This window comes from Enhydra lutris, unplaced genomic scaffold (assembly GCF_002288905.1).
Source record: "Enhydra lutris kenyoni isolate GAN:26980312 unplaced genomic scaffold, ASM228890v2 scaffoldscaffold17, whole genome shotgun sequence".
NCBI lineage: Eukaryota > Metazoa > Chordata > Mammalia > Carnivora > Mustelidae > Enhydra > Enhydra lutris.
In genome coordinates, this window is record NW_019154101.1 from 42,034,975 (window position 1) to 42,059,466 (window position 24,492).

The 24,492-nt window shown below is 38.6% G+C and overlaps 1 protein-coding gene across 1 annotated transcript in view; it reads right to left on the minus strand.

Annotated features, from left to right (window-relative positions):
- Nucleotides 1–1,030: 1,030 nt before the first annotated feature.
- The window catches only part of LOC111147838 (katanin catalytic subunit A1), a 34,693-nt gene continuing 11,231 nt past the window's right edge, over nucleotides 1,031–24,492 (minus strand). The window contains exons 4-11 of the mRNA XM_022504090.1: nucleotides 19,876–20,056; nucleotides 9,721–9,842; nucleotides 8,179–8,284; nucleotides 7,145–7,303; nucleotides 4,118–4,244; nucleotides 3,483–3,617; nucleotides 2,666–2,792; nucleotides 1,031–1,391 (exon numbers count right to left, since the gene is read on the minus strand). Of these exons, the coding sequence (XP_022359798.1) occupies nucleotides 1,193–1,391; nucleotides 2,666–2,792; nucleotides 3,483–3,617; nucleotides 4,118–4,244; nucleotides 7,145–7,303; nucleotides 8,179–8,284; nucleotides 9,721–9,842; nucleotides 19,876–20,056 (1,156 nt within the window). The 3' untranslated portion in view covers nucleotides 1,031–1,192. The remainder of the gene's footprint in view (nucleotides 1,392–2,665; nucleotides 2,793–3,482; nucleotides 3,618–4,117; nucleotides 4,245–7,144; nucleotides 7,304–8,178; nucleotides 8,285–9,720; nucleotides 9,843–19,875; nucleotides 20,057–24,492) is intronic.

Sequence of the window (24,492 nt, forward strand, 5' to 3'; positions counted from 1 at the left end):
GAGTGAGATTTCATTTTGCCTAGCTATTTTTAATAAGGAATAACAGCCCTGTGAAACATACTTTCTCCATATTATAGAAGAATAAATAATAGCATGCGATTTGGTTTGATCCTAAAGTAACCCAGCTAGTAACACCTGCTTTATGTCCTTCCTCACCTTGAGATGCTAAAGATTCTAGTTCTAACTGCAAATAATGACAGGGTCTTATTGCATCCATTAAGCATATAGGGACTCAAGTGAGGAGAACCATGCAGGAGTCTCTGTGGCCCATTGGAGAGTGTGGTATGGGATTTGCAGCGAGCAGAGTCCTGTCTGCCTTCCCTCTCTACCAGTGAGACCCAGGACCACGGCATGATGCTCTTTTCTATGGTTGGGATGATACAGTAAGTTACTTTTTAAAAAGTAATCCTAAATGGGTATCTTACCTATAAGATTTTATACCATTAATTCCATTTATTAACCTACAGTTGCACCATTAACTATTTTAATTATGCTTTGTATCCATGAGTGAATGGGTTCATTAGAACACAGTGAGCAGCACGGGCTTACGAGCATCCACTTGCCTACAGTGCATCCTCGAATGTGGGCAGAATAAAGTCAAGCAAGAGTGTGTGCGCGTGTGTATGTATGTGTATATATATATATATATATATATATGTATATATATATATATATATATATTTATTTTTCTTAGTGCATTACGAAATGAAAGGTCTTTAAAGCTCTCCCAGGAAGGGGAGGGAAGCTACTGTAACCCCAAGCAGGAAGGCACACCAGGGCCGTGGTTTGTGCATCAACTGGCTGCTTCTGTAAAAACGTTTGGGAATTTTCAGTTATCCACTGGCATCCAAGGTGCTAGAGCCAGTATTACTCCCTAGAAGGAACAGCAGCTGGACAGTGGAAGAGAAGACGCTGTACTTAGAAGTGCATGTAAAGACACTTTTCCAGGCTAAGTAATTGCCCCTGTGCTGCAACACAACGTGGTCCGTGAAAGAGAAAATCGGGTAATGCTAAAGTAAAACACGTGTGCTTGCAGCTTTAAAAAATTGCCTTTATTCAGAATCATACTTTTTTTTTAAAATCTTACCATTATCAAAGTTTAAAAAAATATAGCACTCAGTGCAATGAAATACTACATTTAATTATTAATCAAACACTTAAGGCAGGTTTCTCACAGTTTACATGTGAGAATTTAGCATGATCCAAACTCAAATATCCACTTCTCATATCTTTCAATGTCTGCAGCAGAAACGGACTTAGAGACCTTTTTTAAAGCCATTTCAAAGTCCTCCATAGTTGTAGGCATGTGCATTTCCTCTCTTGAAAGATTTCTGATCTCTTCTGGCGTCAAACCTTCAATGCGCCTTCTCATTGCCATCAAAGATGCATCCCTAGGTTTTAAATTAAAACAAAGTGTTATTTTGATTGAATAATTTTCTGTGAACAGAAAATCTTTTCAGTACGTGTTATTCTGTAATTACCCACTATACACACTTAGTACTGCATAGACTCTTATCAGAATATAAGGCCTGTTCTGAGATATTTTTTAGCTGTTAAATATTCCATGATGAATTACAGATATTAATCAATTTAAATAACTGATACTGAGTAGGAAGCCAAGAAAAAGTAAAAGGGTGTAATAAAGAAGCTAACAATTGGGGCACTTGGGTGGGTTAAGCCTCTGCCTTCGGCTCAGGTCATGATCTCAGGGTCCTGGGACTGAGCCCCGCATTGGGCTCTCTGCTCAGCAGGGAGCTTGCTTCCCCCCTCTCTCTCTGCCTGCCTCTCTGCCTACTTGTGATCTGTCAAATAAATAGATAAAATCTTAAAAAAAAAAAAAAGCTAGCAATTGAATTTCATTGTACGTGTCCAATTAAAGAAAGAATAAACATCAGAGAGACAGGAGAGAACCAGATGGCTGAAAAACTATTTTCTACACGGGTTGGAAAAATTAAATGGTCAAGTTAGTGTGTTTCAGCTTTCCCTTCTGTATTAGTTTTGTCTTGTTTTTTGGTGTTTTTTTTTTTTGTTTCTAAAGAAGAAACTTTAGACTCAAGGACCTCTCCTTTCATCAAGTTTCAGCTTTAATAACAGCCACCAAAGGGACAGCACCCTACAGCTGCCTTCCATCCACACGTTCTCACCGACGCTCACAACAAGCCCGTGTGGTATACTCTACAGTGAGTACCTTGCTAATAAACATATGAACTAATAGGACAAAACCTACTTGAATCAACTGGATTAGAGACTGTCTTTTTTCTTTTTTACTCCTGTTCCTGTCATATTTAAAAAACCTGCACTGAAAATGAGATTGTACTCCCCTGGAGTATGCCCAATCCATTTCACACTTCTTAGGAAAAATACTGAAGAAGTACACCAACATTTTTTTAATCCAAGAAAATTACTTATTTTCTATATTATACCAATTGTTCTAATATCAGCTTCCTGAACTTATAGCTTTCAAAAGCACTGCAGACTGTTCAATGACATGCAAGATACCCAAATTCTTACCAGCACCTTACCACAAACTTAATCCCAAAACTCTTGTCTCTCACTAGAAATTCTAATGTGGGTCTTTATTCTTCACCCATTTTATTAATTCAGCATAAAACTTCATAACAGAAGTTTATACCCACATACCCTATGCTTTCAAAATAATTCATACCTGCACACATTGGTAATGTCTGCACCTGAATAACCTTCCATATTTTCTGCTATGCTTGCAAGGTCAACATCATCGGCCAATTCCAGTTCACGTAGACTTATTCGTAACAGCTCCTCCCTGCCTTTTGCTAATGATGGAAACAAATTAAAAAATGTAAGCCTTCCTTGGCTCAGCAGGGAGCCTGCTAACACCCCCACCCCCGCCTGCCCCCCCACTGTCTCTCTCTGCCTGCCTCTCTGCCTACTTGTGATCTCTCTCTCTGTGTCAAATAAATAAATGAAATCTTAAAAAAAAAAAAAGCATATCACTTTAAAAAAAAAATGTAAGCCTTCAACATAAACATATTTTTTTCTCAAATCTACTTTGTATAAGAAGTTGTTTTCCAATTCTTAGAGCTCATTTGCTTAAAAATTTAAGAGCCCTTCTAAATTTAAAATTTCCTGGTACCAGGTGGCTCAGTCAGCTGAGTGTCTGCCTTCAGCTCAGATCATAGTCTTGGGGTCCTGGGACTGAGCCCCACACTGGGCTCCCTGCTTGGCAGGGAGTCTGCTTCTCCCTCTCCTGCCTCTCCCCTGGCTTGTGCAATCGCTCGCTCTCTCTGTCTCAAATAAATAAATCTTTTTTTTTTTTTTTTTAATTTTCTGGAACTAAGGCTTTCAGAAAAAAAATTTTCTGGTACCAGTTAATATAAGGAAGGACAACCTACTTTTGTCTCTTTAAAGGAAATTAAATTAATTACTACCAAATTTTAAAATCTCTAAGCAAAACTACCTAAGAGTTAACATGAGCTTTCAGACAAGATTCAAATGCAGATAACCTGATGGTAATGGAATATAGATTCTTTTTTCAAGACGTCGTCTTAATGCCTCATCAATATCCCAGGGAAAATTAGTAGCTGCCAGAACCATAACCATTTTGGAAGGGTCATCATTTTCAGAAGCACCTCCAACGCCTAAAAAAATGGGAGAGGAGAATGTAAAAAGACAGGAAGTCAGAGTATAGAAAATAGAGCTCAACTACTTAAAGATCATCACATATTCAGCACTAAATTGCAAGGCAGTGTAACTGTTAAGCCTCCCTAAGACTTCTAAGGCTAAATGGTACATATATGAATTTGTGGTCCAAGAAAAATGTTTTAATATGCAAAAAGTAGGACGCAAAATAGATTTAACCAAAAGACCTGCCCAGTTTAACTACATACCAGTTTCTTAAAGTTTTTCAAAAACATACATATCCCTCAGGCAAATTTATTTACATTTATTTCAATTTCATGCTGAAAATAAGAAATCCGAGCATATGCCCACGAGTGCTCTGTGAACAGCCATTATTTCTGGCATGTCCCCACAATACAGTCGATCTCCAGGACCTCCTTGCCAGCCCTCTCTGGTCGGCAGGAGCTGTGTGGCTTAGCCCTAGGAGTAGAGCTTGGTCAACGCACAGACATACACATACCATCCATCTGAACCAGCAGCTCGGCTTTCACCCTTCTGCTTGCTTCGTGCTCTTCAGAAGTCCCTCTGCGACTACAAATGGAATCTATCTCATCGATAAATATGGTGGCTGGAGAGTAAAATCGAGCCTAAATACAGAAACCATGTAACATCAGGTTTTTATTTCATTTAAAAAATAATCGGCAATAATTAGAAAAGAGCCCAGGAGCCCGCCACACCACACATCTCTCTCTCGTCCCAGCATTGGGAGAAGATAAACTGGAGCAGCTACAAGACAGCTTCAAATGGAAACTCATCCTAGACTTCAATATGATATGGCGTACTTTAACTGGCAGTATTTATTTATTCATGAGTGATATAAATACAGAATTACCTTATATGCTACAACAAGTCAACAGTGGTGGGAAAACATTTACAGATATTGGTAAGTGTTCTACAGTTCTAGAAAAAAAATGGTTACAGAAAATCATTACCTTAAATAAAATCATAGATTCCTTCTAAGAAATCCTAATTAAATTGCCATTTTTCTTTTTGACAATACATTTATTATAGTAACTAAAGAAGTTCATAATCATTTTTAAAGATTTATTTTATAGTGAGAGAGCACGAGTGAGGGGAGGGGCAGAGGGCGAGAGGAGGACAGCGAGGGAGAGAACCCTCTAAGCATGGAGCCCAGCGTGGGGCTCGATCTCACAACTCTGAGTTCATGATCTGAGCCAAAATCGAGAGTCGATGCCTAATCAAATGAATCACACAAGCGCCTCCATAGTTATTATTTTTAAATGAAATATCCAATGAGGGCTAATTTCTCAGAGATTACTATAAAGACAATAAAAACAAGGCTTAAGGCACTGATGGCTATCGGAGCCACCACACAAAATCAAAGCCAACCCAGAGGTAGACAGGCAAAGGTCAAAGAGACATCCCCCAAAACATCTAAATTGTTAGATCCTGCTAGGTCTAAAAAGCTGAAATAGATTCTGAAAAGTCCTCGCTGCATGATCCAATATACTATTCTTTTGGTTTAAACTCATTTGATTAGGTTTCTGATACTTGAAAATGAAAGTTCTTGACAATACAACAAAAAGTACACCATTAAGTTTTGGTTATGTGTTTGCTACCATGTCATGAGAAAAATCCTGGAAAGATTTGTATTTAAGTGGCATTATTAAAAATACAGGCCTTGAAAAAGAAAAAGAAAAGAAAAAAGAAAAGAGAAAATAACACTTGAAATATGTTTGCTTTGAGAGATTCAGGGGAGTGGGGCTGGGTCCTGGGGGAGAGGCAAGTCATCTACAGAGCAGACAAAACAAGATGTGAGAGGCAGTACTCTTCACTCCAGGAAAGAGTCCATATGATGAACAGGGGGGAAAAATTAAACCAGTTTTAATTTGAGTTTTAAATATGAGCCCTAATCAGAAGTCCCAAAGGCAGAAGCTCCAAACTGGCCAGTGACTCAGCCCCACTACTCAGCCCCACTACTCAGCAGCAGACAACTCAAAGTAGCAGATTCCAGAGAAGCAGGCACTTACTTAAAGATGGTTAACATCAGGGAAGCCAGTAAAAAACAAGCTGTTTGATAAACCTTCATAGCCCTCACCATAAAAAATAATGTAAATTAGGATTTTGTAAGAGGCTTCCCGGCACAGAAAAAAATGGCCATTTTTTTTTTAATATAAACTCTCCTTTAGAAAATATATCAAATAATCCTGAAACAGAACAGCTACTACTGTTTAGCCCCTATGAGTCAGGCTCTACAGTAAGCAATTCACAGGCATTAGCTCATTGTGCCGTCCAAACATTACAGAGGCAGCTCCTGTATTACAGTCATCCTCTTACAGATAAACTGAGGAGCAGCAAAGGAATTTGCCCAGAGTTAGCCAGCTAGGAAAGGGATGACGGAGGTGGGATCTGAAGCTGGGCCACCGGACCCTAAAGACTCCAAACTTAGCCGTTCATTCTATTTACGTTACATTTTTTAAAAGCCTGAGTATTCTGAAATCCTGGCAAATGTAATTCTCCTTCCCCTGAAGCAAAGGGCAAACTGATTTTTCAAACTCATCTAAGAGGTTCTCCACTACTACAGTATAAACTACAGATTCCCCTACTACAGTATAAATTTCTGATAAACTATTAAGAACCTGTTGGAATTTGCATCCTGCCATATGAATTATCAAACTTGAAGGAGAAAATGGGAATTCAAAGAGGGAGAAACCTTTACAGAAAATGGATAACATTAAATCGTAAGGGTTTTCATTTACTTGTTTTGTTTTATTCTGAGTCTAGGAAGTAAGATCTAATGTCACATTAACACGGTCATCTAAAGGGTTGTCCACAGTGAAGTCTTTAAAGTTAAGCATGCAAGTCCCTGTCCATATAATAAGCATAACTCTGTCCTGATACACGTAACTACACTATTTCTTAAATGAGGCAAGACTGAAATAACCAGTGAAGCTTAACAGAGTCAGAAGTCTAAAAAGCTGTTGAATTTAATCCACTCTACTATGAACTTGTTAAATTATAATTCCTTCTACTGATACTCAGATTAGTGGGAGTTGAAGAAGGGAAAAAAGAAACTCAAAGTAATAGGAAAAGGAGGAACAAAAGTCTGGATCATTAAACTTAAGGTATTTAGCTCAGTTAATAGATTAGAGGGATCTAACTTCCACAACTACTTGATTTTCACCATCTCATATTACTATTACAACACTGCACTTATCATATTATAAATAAGCCTACTGATTTAAAAAACATAATAATTTCAAACACCTAGAACAGATTAGGAAGGCAGATCCCATAATGTGAGCATGTCCATAAGCCAACAGAGATGGCTCTTCCTCTGGAGGAAAGGAGACACAGAAAAACTCCAGTTACTCGTGGATTTGTGGGTTCTAGCTTCAAGGGCACGGGAATCACACTCTGGACACAGTATCATCCAGCCCAGCTATTCTACATACTGGAAATAGTTACGACTCACTTCCATCCCTTTTAGAGGTAAAGAATCATTAGAGTGGTCTCAAACATTCACCATTTCAAACAGAAGACGAACAAGCTTCTCAGACTCCCCTCTGTATTTGGAAGTCAGAGTTGACGAAGACACATTGAAGAACGTTGTCTTGCATTCCGTAGCTACTGCCTTAGCAAGGAGGGTCTTTCCTGTGCCGGGTGGGCCAACCATCAACACTCCCTGTCGGGGAAAATAATAACGTAACTGAAAAATTTACCTGCCACTGTTCTAATTCACAAGAATTCCATTACTAAGAATTAATTTTCAACTAACATAAAGTATTAAGAAAAATAAAAATAAGCAAAAGGATACTTTATCACCAAGTTATTTTTTTCATTACAAAAGGTAACTACATTATTAAAAATGTGGAACTCAGAAATGAGAAAAATACAATGTTATAATACTGACATTGTAATAATTATACCCCAACACAGGTACCAATAGTATTTGGATACATTTCCTGCTAGTCTCTAGGTCAAACAAATTGGGTTTTTTTTGTTACATAGTTGTACTCAAAGAATGTCCAGAATTTTGTAGCTTGCTTATCATTTAATATTTCAAGAATTTTTAATAATAAGTACAGAGCTAGCCATGACCACATTTTCTATGTCCAAGAAAGTTTTTTTCAGTCTCTTTTCAGATCAACTCATGACTTTTTAAAAAAGTATCCATTCAATACAGACAGATAGGTCTCAATTTCTTAAGCACAACAGCAAGAAGTAGAGGATACAAGTTCTGTAGCAGATACACCCAATGGAGCAGTTCTGCACTAGACGACTTGTTCACATTTGCAAATATGAGCTCATTCTAAATCAACTTTCCAAAGGTCACCCTGTGCCTATTTCTTACTCTGGGAACCTTGCAATAGCTTTTGGTCTAAACAAAATAAGGAGTTATCATTTACTTCAAAATTTTCCTTAAAAAATAAATAAATAAAATAAAATTTGCCTTACTTATTCTTTCCCCTCACTTCCCTGAATAAGATAAATACTGGTTTTCTGCAGCAAAGTACCTGCCGTTCATTTTGACAACACTATTAACAGTAATAAACTTACTTTCCATGGTCTCCTAATGCCCTTAAAGAATTCTGGCATCCACATTGGTAACACCACAGCTTCCTTCAGCAACTTTTTAGCTTCTACTAAATCAGCGATATCATCCCTGAAAGAGGATATATTTTATCAACACCCTCTTAGATCACAAATTTAGCTGTAGGCACTCTTGCAAAACACAGAAGCACCGTTTTCCACAGCTGCCAGACTGCGAAGCCCCACGCCTGGCACGAGTGAACTTGCACACAGGGAGGAGGCCTGCCACACCAGCCAGGACACGTGCAGCACAACCTGAATCTTCAATTCCTGGCAATAATGATTTCCAAGTTGGTGAATGACACCACTGGTCTATAGGCCCACTCTTAGGTATTTATCATGCCATCTCATTTTAAATTCCTACCCTTGTGATGCTCATTTTCATAAACTCCATGATTTAGAAACAATGAGCCCATTTAAAAAAAGGGGGGGGCGGCTCAGACAGTTAACCATCTGCCTTCAGCTCAGGGTCCTGGGATAGAGCCCCACATCCGGCTCTCAGCTCAGCAGGAAGCCTGCTTCTCCCTCTCCCACTCCCCCTGCTTGTGATCCCTCTCGCTGTGTCTCTGTCAAATAAATAAGTAAAATCTTTTTTAAAAAGTAAGAATAAAAAGGGCATAAAGCAGAGACAAGGTTCCAATATTGCTGCTTTGCCCCCAACCCTATTAAAATGTAGACACCAAGGATAAAGAGTATCAAAGAGACTACTATGAAGTTACCACCAACCACGAGAAAACTCTTACTGCTACTACTATTACTGGTACATGTGGCATTTTCATGAAAATACATGTTTACTATATAAATACCAAATATCAAAAAATATTTTTAAAAATATCCCCAAAGTCATACCTAAAAATCATTAAGATTTTAATGAAAAATATATAGCAGAATATACCTAATTTTGTGGGAAAGAGGGCCTTTTTTTTTTAATTTAATTTTTTTTGAAAGGGAGCTTTTAGAACTCAGTGTGATAATTACAGTTCTTTGATTAGATACAGTAAGTCAAGCTGAGAACCACTGCTCAAAGTCACAGATAATAAAAGCAACATGCATGGGACAAACCTATAGATAACAAGCAACAATGGGGCATCTGGCTGGCTCAGTCGCTAGAGCACTGCAACTCCTGATCTGTGCAGGGGTTGAGTTCAAGTCCCACTTGGGCACAGAGCTTACATAGGAACAAAAAAACAAAAGCAAACAACACACATGCCTAAGAATCCGTGCCATTTCAGCATTAGAGGATGTCCCAAAAAGAAGAAGAGATGTCTATGATCTTTATGAGATTTTTTTATTTAATAGAAACTTATTCATCGTTTGTTATTTTATTAAATAAAGATCTCAGACAAAAATCTGGTAGAGCCGGAACCAAGCGCTGGGCTTACATTGCAGGCACTCTCATCCCAGCCTTAAGGGCTGATGATCTTCAGTGCGTTTACTAAAAGTAATGGTTCCCTTTACTTTTCCGAAAAGCATTCTCAGCACCAGTTATCTTGCTGTGCTATAACTTACCATCGAACATTGGGATTCTGAGAAATTATATCTCTTTCCAAAGCTTCCACTAAGTCCTTATCATATCCGGTACTATCAAATTTACTTGTCTCTGGTTCAGTAACTGCAGCAGGTGATTTGTTCTACATTGGGAGAAGAACACAAGAACTTCTGATTGACTCAAAAATGATACACAGAAACAAAGACTGGACTCCAGTGATATTTTTAAAAGAGCTAATATAATAGTAGAAGTAACAAGAGAATCCAAGACTATTAAGTCATCCTCTACACCAACATCAGAGTTTCATACTCAATTTTTACTTTTACATTAAAAGTATGATGAAAGTGTTCAAGAAAAACAAAAATACTATGCATATGAATTGGTGAAAATCAAAAAAGTCAACACTAAGATGAACTGGTTAAAGACAGATGGCTTATGTAGTTAAGATTACAGCTCGCTTTTTTTTTTTAAAAGATGTAATTTATTTATTTGAGAGCAAGAGTGAGCTTGCGCATGTGAGTTGGGCGGGGAGCAGAGGGAAAGGCAAAGAATCTCAAGCAAACTCCATGCTGAGCGTGAAGCCCTGTGAAGTCTCCATTTCACAATCCTGAGGTCACGACCAGAGCCAAAACCAAAAGTTGGATGCTTGACAGACTAAGCCACGCAGGTGCCCCATCGATGGCTCACTCTTAACCACCTGCTCGGCCCTCATCAATGCTCCTACAACTTTGCTTTTCTGTTCCCACCCTGCTCCAAAACAGACACCATCCCCTCCCACCCTCCACGACTGCAGCCCATAGGGCCCCAGCTCCTAGGCCCTGCACTGAAATACTCCAGGGCACAATGGCAAACGCACAGAGCGCTGCCAAGATATTTTACATTTTTTAGTGAAACCCAGCATTTTCTGTTGAACTCTGGGTGAAATACCAGCTCCCTGTCTCTAGATTAAAACTGCTACATTCCTTTCAGTGATGCCATATTTTTGTGAGGCTGGGTTTCTGGCAGTTTCTGTGATAAAAGAAATAGCAGGAGAAAATCAAGGTGAAAGAGGAATCAGAGTGAAATATCCACTCTGCCTCTGAAGTCTGAGAAACTGAGCAGCGCCCAAAGTTATCTGAACTGAACTTCTGTACCGGTGTTATGGGTATTCTTTTTGTCCTTGAGGGGCTAGTGAAAACATCAGAGATACTCATGAATTTTTTAAGACAAGAAAATTTATGACGTGCTTACTGTGAACAGTCATTTACTTGGGTCTTGTACAAGAATTCTCACCCTGTCTCATTAACATTGTTTTGCCCATATGTGCTTTCTCTGTCAGCAGTGCTATCTAAAGTCAGTATTAATATCTACGCTTAACCAGTATTTATATATTCTAAGGTCTTAACACTAGATGGTCAAAAGTGTCTTACAATACACATATTCACTATCCAATACAAACATACAAAATTCAAGGAAGGTATTGTGCAGTCTTTAGAAGGCTGGGGCCCCTGGCTGGCTCAGACAGAAAAGCATGAGACTCTTGATCTCGGGGTTGTGAGTTCAAGCCCCACGTTGGGTGCAGACATCACTAAAACAATAAAATAAAATGAAATTTAAAAAACAAATAAATAGGGGCGCCTGGGTGGCTCAGTGGGTTGAGCTGCTGCCTTCGGCTCAGGTCATGATCTCAGGGTCCTGGGATCGAGCCCCACATGGGGCTCTCTGCTCAGTGGGGAGCCTGCTTCCTCCTCTCTCTCTGCCTGCCTCTCTGCCTGCTTGTGATCTCTCTCTGTCAAATAAATAAATAAAATCTTTAAAAAATAAATAAATAAATAAATAAATAAGGGGCACCTGGGTGGCTCAGTTGGCTAAGCATCTGCCTTCGGCTCAGGTCATGATCCCAGGGGCTCCCTGCTCGGTGAGGAGCCTGCTTCCCCCTTCCCCTCTGCCTGCCACTTTGCCTACTTGTTCTCTCTCTGTCAAATAAATAAATTTTTTAAAAATCTTTAAAAAAATAAAATAAAATAAAAAATTAAAAAATAAAGAAAAGAGAAGATGGTTATCTTTTAGGATTTATGCAGTTGTTCATTCACAAATATTTATCAAGAACTCATTCTATGCTAGCGGCTGTGGGGGACAGAAAGAAGACACTGTCCTTGATTACTGGGAACTCACACTGTGAGCCTAGAAAGACACAGAAAAGCACTTTCTAGTTGTTTTCTTTCCTCCCACAGAACACAGTGCTGGTGGGATGTCTGCAGACAAAGCAAAAATGAATTTAAGCTAGGCAGAAAGGAGAAACAAATAATAGGTCACCAAAGGGAGATATGGAATTTGAAGTGCTCACATTTTTGATAGGATTTTATTTAATTAGCTGAAATAGTACAGTTTCCTTTAAGCACATATTGATTTAATAACTTGCTCTGAGTAAATATGCTACCAATTACTAGCAGGTGAAAGGGAGCAGGAGAGGGGCTAAAAAGAACACAGCATCCTTTCTGATGCTTAAAATAAAGTTGAAGATGAACCAGTTACCCAGGAGATAAATACCCAGGTTTAAAACCAGTTATTGTAAAAGCTGGCAACATTAAACACACAAAATCCAAATCCACTATCTCAATTAAAATAATTTAAAGTGACAGCTAGACTTTCACTCACAGGAAAACAGAGTGCTATGGAGAACTAAAAATCCTGGCATTAGACATTTAACAAAGACAGGACTTTGAAAAGTATAGAGAAAGGAAAGCCAACCAGGGAACCTATAAAACCTTCTAGGTTTTCTTTCTCCTTCATAAATCCAGACTCAAGGTCAAAGAAGCCAAAAACCCAGAAACACCATGGGCACACAAAAACCCAACAAAAGCTTGCTCTCTCTAGCCAGAGGACCAAGAAAGAAGGAGGCTAGCAAGACGGAACTTCCAGACAACACTCTAGTCAAGCACCTCAGGAAAGGCTGGATCCCAGACCTAGCCAGGCAAGCAAAAGCCAGGTAGAGAGCCTAGGCTTCCACCCTTGGGAAGCTGGAATGAGGTACTCTACACCTCCATTAGGGTATAACAGAGGCCAATTAGGGAGCTGGAATTTTCATCCCTGCCAATCAGTGACAGGACTCCCACTCAGTAAGCAGAGATTACAGAGGAAGTGTGTGACCCACCCAGAAGTAACGGGGCACTGGGGTGGTGTCAGAGGAAGACCTGCAGACTCAAGACAAGGTCACTCCCACCACAATGTTACTGGAGTTCACACGGACAACTTCTGTCACAGCTCAGTGGTAATGAGAAGACCCTTTCCCCCATTCAGGTGTCAACAGAGGCTGGGTGAGACTTCTACTTTCATCTGATTGTGACCCGTCCCCCCATTTCCCTGATACAGCAGTGTCAGAAAAAGTCAGGTAAAACAGTAGGTGTAAATAACATCTACAGTCTCATAACATAATATGAAAATGTCCAGGTTGCAATCTAAAATCAGTTGTTATACCAAGAACTAAAAAGATCTCAAACTTAATGAGAAGACAATCAACACATGCCAAGATAGAATTTCCTGAAAGATTTGAAAACCACCATGAATTTAAAATGCTTCAAATGAGCAATTATGAACAAATCTGAAACAAACAAAAAAAACAGAAAACTTCAGAAAGAAATAGAAGACCCCAAATTAATCCATTGAGAGTAATAAGCAAAACAACACCTTGCCTACCGGGAAAAACTATTCAAATGAGAGGAATTTCTCCTCAGAAAAGGAGGCCAGAAGGACTTGGCACAAAACTGTTCAAGAAAAAGAACTGTTAATACAGAATCCTCTACCCAGCCTTCATGGAATCAAAGGGTAATCAAAACATTCTTAGATGAAGGAAAAATAAGAGAATTCGTTGCCAAGAGACCAACCCTAAAAAAAAAACAAACAAAAACGGTTAAAAGTTGTTCTCTAAACAGAAAAGAAACAATGTAAAAAAGACCCTTGGAAGGATGAAAGGACACAGTAAGTAAATATAGGGGTAAGTACAACAGGCCTTCTTTCTCCTTTTGAGTCTTCTAATTTATTTAATAGTTGAAGCAAAACACTGTGTGACGAGGCTAGATCTAAATGAGAGAGGAAATATTTAAAAACAATTATAAATGGGAGAAGGAAAAGGGATATAAAGAGAAATAAGATTTCTATACTTTATTCAAAATGGTAAAATGACAGTATCAATCAACCAGTACAAGTTTTGTACACGTGAAATCTAGAGCAACCACTGAAAAAGCTAACACAAAGGAATATCCTCAAAACCATTATGGAATATCAAAATGTAATTCTAAAAAATATTCAAGTAACCCCCATGAAAAGGCCAGAAAAAGAACACAGAATAAAAAACAAAACAAAAACCACATCAGAAAACCAAAAATAAAACAGCAGACTTGAACTCCAACATAACAAAATACATTAATCATAAATGGCCTATACACACACCAACTAAAAGAAATTAAGTGGAATAAATTAAAAACATGATTCAAGTATCTGCAATCATCAAGAAACCTGTCCAAATACAAAGATACAGGTAGGGTGAACGTAAAAGAATGGAAAAAGGTTTAACGTGCAAACATTAATCAAAGAAAAATAGGCATGGCTATATTAATATCAGACAAAGTCAATTTCAAAGAAAAAACCAAAAGCCAAAAACCAAAACACAACACCTACCAGAGACAGAGAGGGACATTACATAATGATAAACAAGTGAATCCACCTAGAAAACAAAGCAATCCTAAATGTGAACGCACCAAACAAAGCCACAATATATGAAGCAAAAGCCCAGAGAAGTGAACAAATTGGCAAACCTTTACATATAGCTGGAGACTTCAACAACTCATCTCTCAACAACTGACAGAACAACCAGAAAGAAAATCAGCAAGGATACAGAAAAACTGAACAGCACCATCATCCAGCAGAACCTAACTGATATTAACAGAAAGTTCCACCCAACAAAGGCAAAATACACATTATTTTCAAGTACTCATAGAACATATTTCAAGTATTTGCAGAACATATACCAAGACAGACCATATTCAGGGCCATACAACAAACTTCAACAACTTTAAAATAATTGACATCATATAGACTATATTCTCTAAGCACAAAGGATTCAAACTAGAAACTGTTATTGATAACAGAGAAGTAACATAATCTCTGGACTATCAGAAACTAAGTAACACACTTATAAATTGCAGGGTCAAAGATAAAGTCTCAGAAAAAATTTTTTAAATACATTGAATTAAATGAAAAGGAAGATAAAACATAATTTCTGGGACACAGTTAAAGCTGAGTACTGAGAGGGAAACTTACAGCACTAAGTGCATAGATTAGGGAATAAATCTTAATAATCTAAACTCCCATCTAAAAATGTACAGAAGAATAAACTCAAAGCAAGGAGAAAAAAGGAAGTAACAGTGATAAGAGCAAAGGCCAATGAAATGAAAAACAAAGAAACACAGGGAAAAATCAATAAAACAAAGAACTGGGGCACCTGGGTGGCTCAGTCTTTAAGCATTTGCCTTTGGCTCAGGTCATGATCTGAGGGTCCCAGGATTGAGCCCCACATCAGGCTCCCTGCTCAACGAGAAGCCTACTTCTCCCTCACCCACTCCCCCTGCCTGTGTTCCCTCTCTCACTGTGTCTCATCAAATAAATAAAATCTTAAAAACAAACAAACAAACAAAAACTAGTTCTTTGAAAAGGTGAATGAAACTGACAAATTTCTAGCAGCACTGAAAATGAAAAAAACAGAAAATACCAATTATCAATGTCAAAAATGACCTAGACTTGCAGATACCAAAATAATAACATGGAATCTTACAAAAAACTGTACATACATAAATCTGTTAACTTAGACAGAAGGGATTATGTCTTGAAAAACCAACTACCACAACTCACCTAATATGAAAGATTATTTGAACAGCCTTACAACTACTAAGGAAATTGAATTCATAATTTTAAAACCAAAAAAGAAACATCCAAACCTAGATGTTTCACTGGACAATTTTCTCAAACATTTAAACAAGAATGACTAATCTGATACAGTATCTTCCAGAAAACAGAAGGAACAATTCTCAATTCATCATTTTTGAAAAAGGTATGAAAGCAATTCAATAAAATACAGCCTTTTCAACAAATGATGCTGGAGAAATTGCACATGTACAACAGGCAAAAAGTGAACCTCAACCTAAGTCCACAACTTACACAAAAATCAACTCACAACAGACCATGGGCTTAAATGTAAAACATAAAATTATAAAACTTTTAGAAAAAAATAGAAAATTTTCAGGATCTAGGGCTAGGCAAAGAGTTAAAAACTTGACATCATATGGTACAATTATTTATAAATGGAATACTGGACTTCATCAAAATTAAAATCTTTTGCCTTGTAAAAGATCCAGTAAAAAGGATTTAAAAAAGAAAAGTTGCACACTGAAAGAAAATGTTTTCAAAACACATATTGACAAAGGGCTAGTACCTAGAATATATAAAGAACTCTCAAACCCCAATAAAAGAATGGACAACTCATTCTGACAACGGACAACAGCCTTTAAGAGAGAGCACTGAAGAGCACTCTGTGCTTGTTTTCCTTTCCTCTAGTCCTCTGGACAGCTACTATTTAGAAGAGCAGACCAACTCAATACAGAAAGATTGTTAGAATGTACTTATTACTGAAAAGAACAGATTATGATTCCACTTGTGCCAAAAAAAAAAAAAAATCATGCATATGGAAAAGGATATACCATGTAAACAGATCTCAGGAGGGGTAGGAATGTGAGTTTGAGGTTTTTTTTTTTTACTTAATTCTATTTTTGATTTTCTAAAATGAATATGTTATAAAAGATTTTAAATAGGATAAAAATCTATTCACCTTCTATGGCTCAATGGTTTTATTTTTTCCATAAAGTTTTCTGACTACCACCAACTTCTAAGAATTCTGTTCTTTTTAGTCATTAGTTACTACCACTGTTAAGCAACTAATTATGCTATAATTACTTGAAATATATTAATCTGATCTCCCCAAGTATAGTTTCTCAACAATGGGTACATATACTCAAGACACACCAGCTGATTTGGGGGGAAAACCTATTTTGTTTTTTTAAAGATTTTATTTATTTGTCAGAGAGAGAACAGCAGGCAGAGGGAGAGGGAGAAGCAGACTCTCTCCTTGGCAGAGAGCCCGATGAGGGGCTCGATCCCAGGACCCTGGGATCATGACCTGAGCCGAAGGCAGATGCTTACCCGACTGAGCCACCCAGGCACCCCAGGGAAAAAACCTATTTTATACATTTGTTCTCTGCTGTCCCATACCCCGTGCTCAAAGTCCTGAGGATTTTAGCAATTAAGTGAAGCCTACACTCAACAGATACAGATAAGACCACCTCTTATTGCAGCTAATCTTACGTTTATTTAGTATACTTACTTTCTTTTCCTACTCTTGGTTGAAATAGCAGAGAACCAAAGAGTGGTGGAAACACTATACGTTTAAAAATTGACGGTTAGAATACTTTCACTGATACACAAGAACTTTTTTCTTAAGTGAGTTTCCTTTTAGGGGATTTATTTTTGTCTTGCTTTTTTTTTTTTTTAAGATTTTATTTATTTATTTGTCAGAGAGAGAGAGGGAGAGAGAGCGAGCACAGGCAGACAGAGTGGCAGGCAGAGGCAGAGGGAGAAGCAGGCTCCCTGCGGAGCAAGGAGCCTGATGTGGGACTCGATCCCAGGACGCTGGGATCATGACCTGAGCCGAAGGCAGCTGCCCAACCAACTGAGCCACCCAGGCGTCCCTTGTCTTGCTTTTAACCCACAACTTCTACCTTTGCTTTTATATCCATTAAGGACCATTTTAAATATAGTCACCAACATTTGAAATATCTCATTTAATTTTTGAAAAAATGCAATGGCAAAACTGTCTAAACCAACAGCAAATACAGGAAAATCTCAGTTACATGGAATGTGTGGGAAATAGTAAAAGCTGACACTCAAGAAGTATGTGCTGGGAACCAGGAAAAAGTTACACACTTACCCTACAAAAACTCTAGGAGACAGGTGTTAAAATAATTCTATATAAGAGGAAATAAAACTTAGAAAGACTAAATAGCTTATAGTAACATAGCCAGAAAGAGCAGCGTTGGTGCTTCAACACAGGTCCACCTGTATCTAAAGCCCATGATCTTAATCACCATGCTGTATTTTTGAAAAGCTTTATGTTTTCGTGACTTACCAGCAAGATCATATTAATTTAATCTCTTTTGGATAACTGATTTGTTGATTATTATTGTGCCAGAAAATGAGGAGGTACTCAGAGAACGAGGAGTACACGTTAAAAAAGCACAGGATCTAGCTTCCAAGGTCACACTCCTCAAATCTTGGACAATTTAAGCATCAAAAAGATAGCAACAGATGATAATTCACTGGACCAAATAATCCATGACTGCATACTGATAAAATTGAATAAAGAGAAAGAGATGAAATTTTTCCTTATGGTAGGATACCAATTAATGTTTCTTTCTTTTTTTTTTTTTTTTAATTTGACAGAGAGAGATCACAAGTAGGCAGAGAGGCAGGCAGAGAGAGGGGGGGCAGGAGGAAGCAGGCTCCCTGCTGAGCGGAGAGCCTGACACGGGGCTCAATCACAGGATCCCGGTACCACGACCCGAGCCGAAGGCAGAGCTTCACCCACTGAGCCACCCAGGCGCCCCAGGATACCAATTAAATGTAGAAGAAATAACAGCATTAGAAAATCATGATTTTTCAATTATCACAGGAATAACTGATTTAGGCAGGCATCACTGGATGCTAAAACAAGTAGATGAAATTTTTTTTTTTTAATATTTTATTTTATTTATTTGACAGACAGAGATCACAAGTAGGAAGAGAGTCAGGCAGAGAGAGAGGAGGAAACAGGCTCCTGGCGGAGCAGAGAGCCCGATGTGGGGCTCGATCCCAGGACCCTGGGATCATGACCTGAGCTGAAGGCAGAGGCTTTAACCCACTGGAGCCACCCAGGCGCCCCAGTAGATGAAATTTTGATGAGAAATACGATATTTACGTAGTCTCAAGGTATCTCCCCCTAAATTACTGTAAAGGGAAAAAAGAGTAACTTTATAGTGGAGAGCCTAGGCAGACACCACCCTAACGAAGCACTCTAATTTATCACAAGTCACAGAACGAATAAACGTCCTGTGTCTCCTTATTATACACTGTAAAGAACTTTTTTTTTTTTTTTAAAGATTTTATTTATTTATTTGACAGAGAGAGAGATCACAAGTAGGCAGAGAAGCAGACAGAGAGAGAGAGGGAAGCAGGCTCCCTGCTGAGCAGAGAGCCCGATGTGGGGCTCGATCCCAGGACTCTGGGATCATGACCTGAGCCGAAGGCAGAGGCTTTAACCCACTGAGCCACCCAGGCGCCCCAAGAACAAAACTTTTCTTCAATGGTATTCCTGTCAAAAATGCACACCCTCCATCTAATCACGAAGAAACATCAGAAACAGTCCAAACTGAGACGCATTCTACAAAACTACTGGGTTGTACTCTTCAAAAACGCCGGCCAAAAAAAAGAGAAAAGCTGAGAAAGATTTTCGTTATCAAAGAGACTACAGAAACATGACAACAAAATGTAGTGTACACTTCCCTACTATGTCCTTGCATGGGGATAAAATGAACTACAAATGTCATTACTGGGATAACGGGGCTAAATTTTAGGAGGGTCTATGGTTTGATACAGTACTGTATCAATGTAAAATGTATGGGTTTTGACGACTGTACTGTGTTTATGTAGAACAATGTCCAAGTACCTAGGAAATACACTCTCAAGTATTTAAGGGTAAAAGGGCATGCAGGATACCTACAATTTACTCTCAATGTTACAGAAAAAAAATTGTACATAGAGAGATGATAAAGCAAAACGGGTAAAATATTAGTAATTGGTAAAACTGGATAAATTTATACCATTTATACCAACTTGTTTGCAAGTCTGAAATTATTTCAAAATATAAAGATAAAAAAAATACTCCAAAACATTTGCTTAATATTGTGAATGGGAAAAAATCCCAGTGTAGGTGGAATATGACTAAGGTTTTATTATGGTCTGGTGGTTTCAATGACTAAAAATTATTAACATTTATACAGTCTTCATTTTTAAGGTTAATAAATATTTCATTTATGAAAACCAGTAACATTTACCTTTTCCTCTCTTCCTTTACTCTGTTCTTTCTTTTCCCGACAACGAACAGCTTTCCCTCTGTCGTTGTGAAGATTGTGGGCAGATGAACGGTGAACTCTGACAGTTGTGCCTGGACGGTTACCATGTGGCTTAGGGTCACTGTACTGAGGAGACTGGCGTTTTCTAGGTCCTGGCGAGGGTCTAATTAGACACAAGATCATGAAAATCATAATGAACTGGAGGTGATCCAAATACAGATGAACACATATCACATGTAAGTTAGAGTCTATGACCTAAAGAAGCCAAGGCAATAATGGAACACAAGATAGGACTGAATGAACGAAGTCACAAATCTAAGATCTGATATTTCTATGTCACACAGTGGTCTGTGGTGATTTAACTATCGAGAAGAATGGACTGCAGTATGGTTATATGGTAGAAATAATAGAAGGCAAGTGATCATCACCTCTCCTTTGAGAGGCAGTCACTGGTGTCCATCAACGATGAATGAAAACTTCATCTGATTCTTAAAAACTGAAATGACAGCAATTATCAGAGAGAGTTTTATCAAAAGAACCAGAACAGCACAGGTATAGGATTCACATGTATCCACTGGTACATGTGTAAGCTGACATTATTTTATTTAGAGTATATCACAGTTCTTATATTTTAATTAATAAAATTAAGTCATTTTCCCACTTAAAACACTGGCATAACCAGTGGCTGTGGGCAGTCAACAGAAGTGAGGTACAGCATCTTACATTTACACACACTGCCTCATGTCATCTTTCCTTCTGTGGCAGGACCCGCACCGCCCAAATATTTCTCAGGCTCCTAGACGTGGTTGGGGCCATTAAAATGAGCAATAAAAAAGGTAAAAGAGGTCTATTCTCAAATACCTCAAGTATGGTTAAGAAAGAAGGCACGTAAAATTAGGCAAGTATGCCAGAAAATGTACAAGAGACCAAGTGCTACCAATGACCTCAAGAGGACAGAAAATAAACTAGGCCTAGAAACACAGGAGATGAACTAAACAAGAGGGTAAAACTGCAGACAAGAAAATCAGGGGCACTTGGGTGGCTCAGTGGGTTAAGCCTCTGCCTTCAGCTCAGGTCATGATCTCAAGGTCCTAGGATCGAGCCCCCCATCGGGCTCTCTGCTCAGCGGGGAGCCTGCTTCCCCCTCTCTCTCTGCCTGCCTCTCTGCCTACTTGTGATCTGTCAAATAAATAAATAAAATCTTAAAAAAGAAAAGAAAAGAAAATCAGTGTAGAAAAGCAGAGAAATCAAAGTGATCCTCATCTATGTAAAGAATTATAAAGACACTAACTATAGACAATGGTGAGCCTTCAGGGAGGATACTGGAGAGAAGGTGGTTCAGTGAATAGAAAATCTGAATACTAGTTCAAGAGGCTTAGGTTTTAGCTAACTGCTGCTCAAAGGTTTAAGAAAGATGAGTCCAGGGCTGAGATAGATACACCGATAAAGGGAACAGAAAGCAGGGGTATCTGCAGGTTACAAATGTTACGGAGGCATGAGATGAGGGCCTGGCTTAAGGCGGTAAGCAATGTAAGTCCGAGAGATACACTATTAAAAAAGATACTCCTAGCCATGGAAAGTTGAGAATGAGGATTTGGTGGGATGATAAAGACAAAAAGGAACGATGGGGGTTTAATTTTTGGATTTAGGCACCTGGATAGCCAAGTGGAGCTATTTCTTTAAAAGATGTATTTATTCTCCTTTTACTAGAAAAATAATGTAAAACAGACACAGAAATATAATCAAGTGTAAAGAATAAAAGTCACCTGTAACCCCATTACCCAGAGTTAACCACTTAACATATTAGTCTATTTTCTTATAACTACCTTTCATTTAAACAGAACTGGAACTGTTATATACACATCCACTCATATTTTTCTCTAATCATATAAGGCATTTCCTATATCATCACCTCATAAATGGCTTTTAATGACTAGATGGCAGTTACATGTAAAATATGCCACTTTCTATCCACTTCTTATTGCTAGCTATTCATTCCTCCAAAAACTAATTTACTGAACTATCACTGTTGATTATGCACTTGGAACAAAAAATTTCAAATAAGTTTAATAAAACCTTTACTCTTACAGACTTATATCTGTGTGTGTATGTATGTGCATGGAGAGGGTGCATCAATGAAGACATCAGATGATGCTACATGCAGTCTAGAAAAATAAAGGAGGGTAGGGGCTCTCATCAGGGGCGGGAGGCATTTCAGGTAGGGTGGTCGGAGAAGGACTTTCTCAGGTAACAGCTCAACAAGGTGAGACCTGAAGGAAATGAGAGAGTAAGTCATGAAATGTCTGAGCTGAAGGAAAGGCACGTGCAAAGAAGTGAAGCATCTGTGTGTTTGACCTGCTCGAGGATGAAGAGTTGTAAGAACTCAGGTTCTAGAGTTAGTACGGAACGGGACCGCATGTGCTGTTGAAGGAGATGGTGAAAACTTTGGGTTTTATTGCGAGATAAGGAGATATATGAGGGATGCTGGCTTTTAAAAGACATTTTAAAAGATTCACATTTAATAGCTTTGAAGCTATTTCTAATCTTTGCTCTAAAAGGCTCAGTGAACCACCTCGTACAAATGTTTCTGTGCATGATCACAGAAGAGAACAGTGGGGGCGCCTGGGTGGCTCAGTGGGTTAAGCCTCTGCCTTCGGCTCAGGTCATGATCTCGGGGTCCTGGGATCGAGCGGGGAGCCTACTTCCCCGTCTCTCTCTGCCTGCCTCTCTGCTTACTTGTGATCTCTCAAATAAATAAATAAAATCTTTTTAAAAAATACATAAATAAATAAAAGAAGAGAACACTGGATCAGCTCAATCATTTCTTTAAATGGGACTAAAATCCAGCTGATGACAAAGTCAGAATCACCAACAGAGTTCAAGAATGAGTAAGCTCTCATAAGCATGAGTACAAATGAAGACTAACAAAAAATATAAAGCTTTGAGGGCTATCTAGTTGACGGAGTGAGTAAAATAAACTACAGGAAGGAGCAAAGACACAGCAAATAAAATCAAAGAGAAGAACTTTATAGTTAAGAGTGATCCATCCAAGGCACTTAAGATGGGGGACAGAAAAAGATATTGAAGAAAACAAAAAGCAATCAGAAAGGAAACTAGGACTTATCATCATAGAATTTCTTAGATGAAGAGACTCTTCTAATTCAACGTTCTACTTCTCCCAAGGAGACTCCTCCTGCCTATGCTTGTTAGATTGAGGCGACCAAATAATTCATTAAATTTGAAAGGAACTAAATTTTCACTGGGCACAGTTAGGGGAACCGGGCTGGCTCAGTCAGTAAAGCATGTGACTCTTGATCTCAGGTTGTGAGTTCAAGCTCCATGTTGGGCATGGACCTACTTAAAAATAAATTAGTTAATTAAATAAAGTTAAATAAGGCGTTGATCTGAGGACCCTGTCCTTGTGAGAGACACCGGAGAGCTTGCTCATTCCCTAAGACAGACACAAGGCAGCTGTCTGCCTGGAAGAGTCCTCAGGAACCAAACTAGCAAGCACCCTGATCTTGGACTTCCGGTCTCCAGAACTGTGAGAAATAAAGACAAATTTCTGTTGTGTGAGCCACCAGTGTGGTGTATTTTGTTATAGCAGCAGGAACAGACTAATAGCACAGGGGCCAAATGATGATTCTCCAGAAAGAGGAAAGAAAAAGAAAGTACATGCGGGGGGCGCCTGGGTGGCTCAGTAGGTTAAAGCCTCTGCCTTCGGCTCAGGTCATGATCCCAGGGTCCTGGGATCAAGCCCCACATCGGGCTCTCTGCTCAGTGGGGAGCCTGCTTCCCTTCCTCTCTCTCTGCCTGCCTCTCTGCCTACTTGTATTCTGTCTGTCAAATAAATAAAATGTTAAAAAAAAAAAACAAAAAACTATGTAGGTTATATATAACCCTTTAAAAGCACCCAAACCTGCAATATCTCCTAGGTAAACCTATATTATTTCAGACTCTCAGAGAGTGAAAACCCAGAATCCACATTTTAATAAGTGCCCCAAGAGATCTTTAGGTATTCTAGAGTTTGAGAATAACTGGTACGGCAGAGAATGTCAGCTTTATAATCAAATATATCTGCGTTCAAATTAGCTCCACCAATTATTAGCTTTGTGATAATGGGGGAAAGTCACTGTACATCAAACTATCTTATCTGCAATATAAGGAAAACAGGACTTATTTGAAAGGCTAACTGTGAATAAATGAAATAACATGTATAGTTCTAACAGTGCTTAGGACACATGAGCACTCAACATCCAGCACTTATCATAAAATACAATCAAGCCCTGAGAGTTACAAATGACAATGTGAAGCTGAAAAACACATGAGCAACATCTTCCTTATTAGTGCAAGGTTCTCAAACTGATTAGGGGGCAAAGAACCTGCCAGTGTTTTTTTAAGAATGCTCTTACACACTTCCACGTTTAGGTCCACAATACAAACTAGGAAATCTATTATGTGAGTGGAATAGACAAGTGACAACCATCTAACACTTGTCAGTAAAAATATGCAGGGAAACCAAGCATGACTGGCTGTGTAGACCATTTCAGTATCACTTTCACTGTTCATTTGCCAGCTCCAGATAATAGGAAGCCAAGG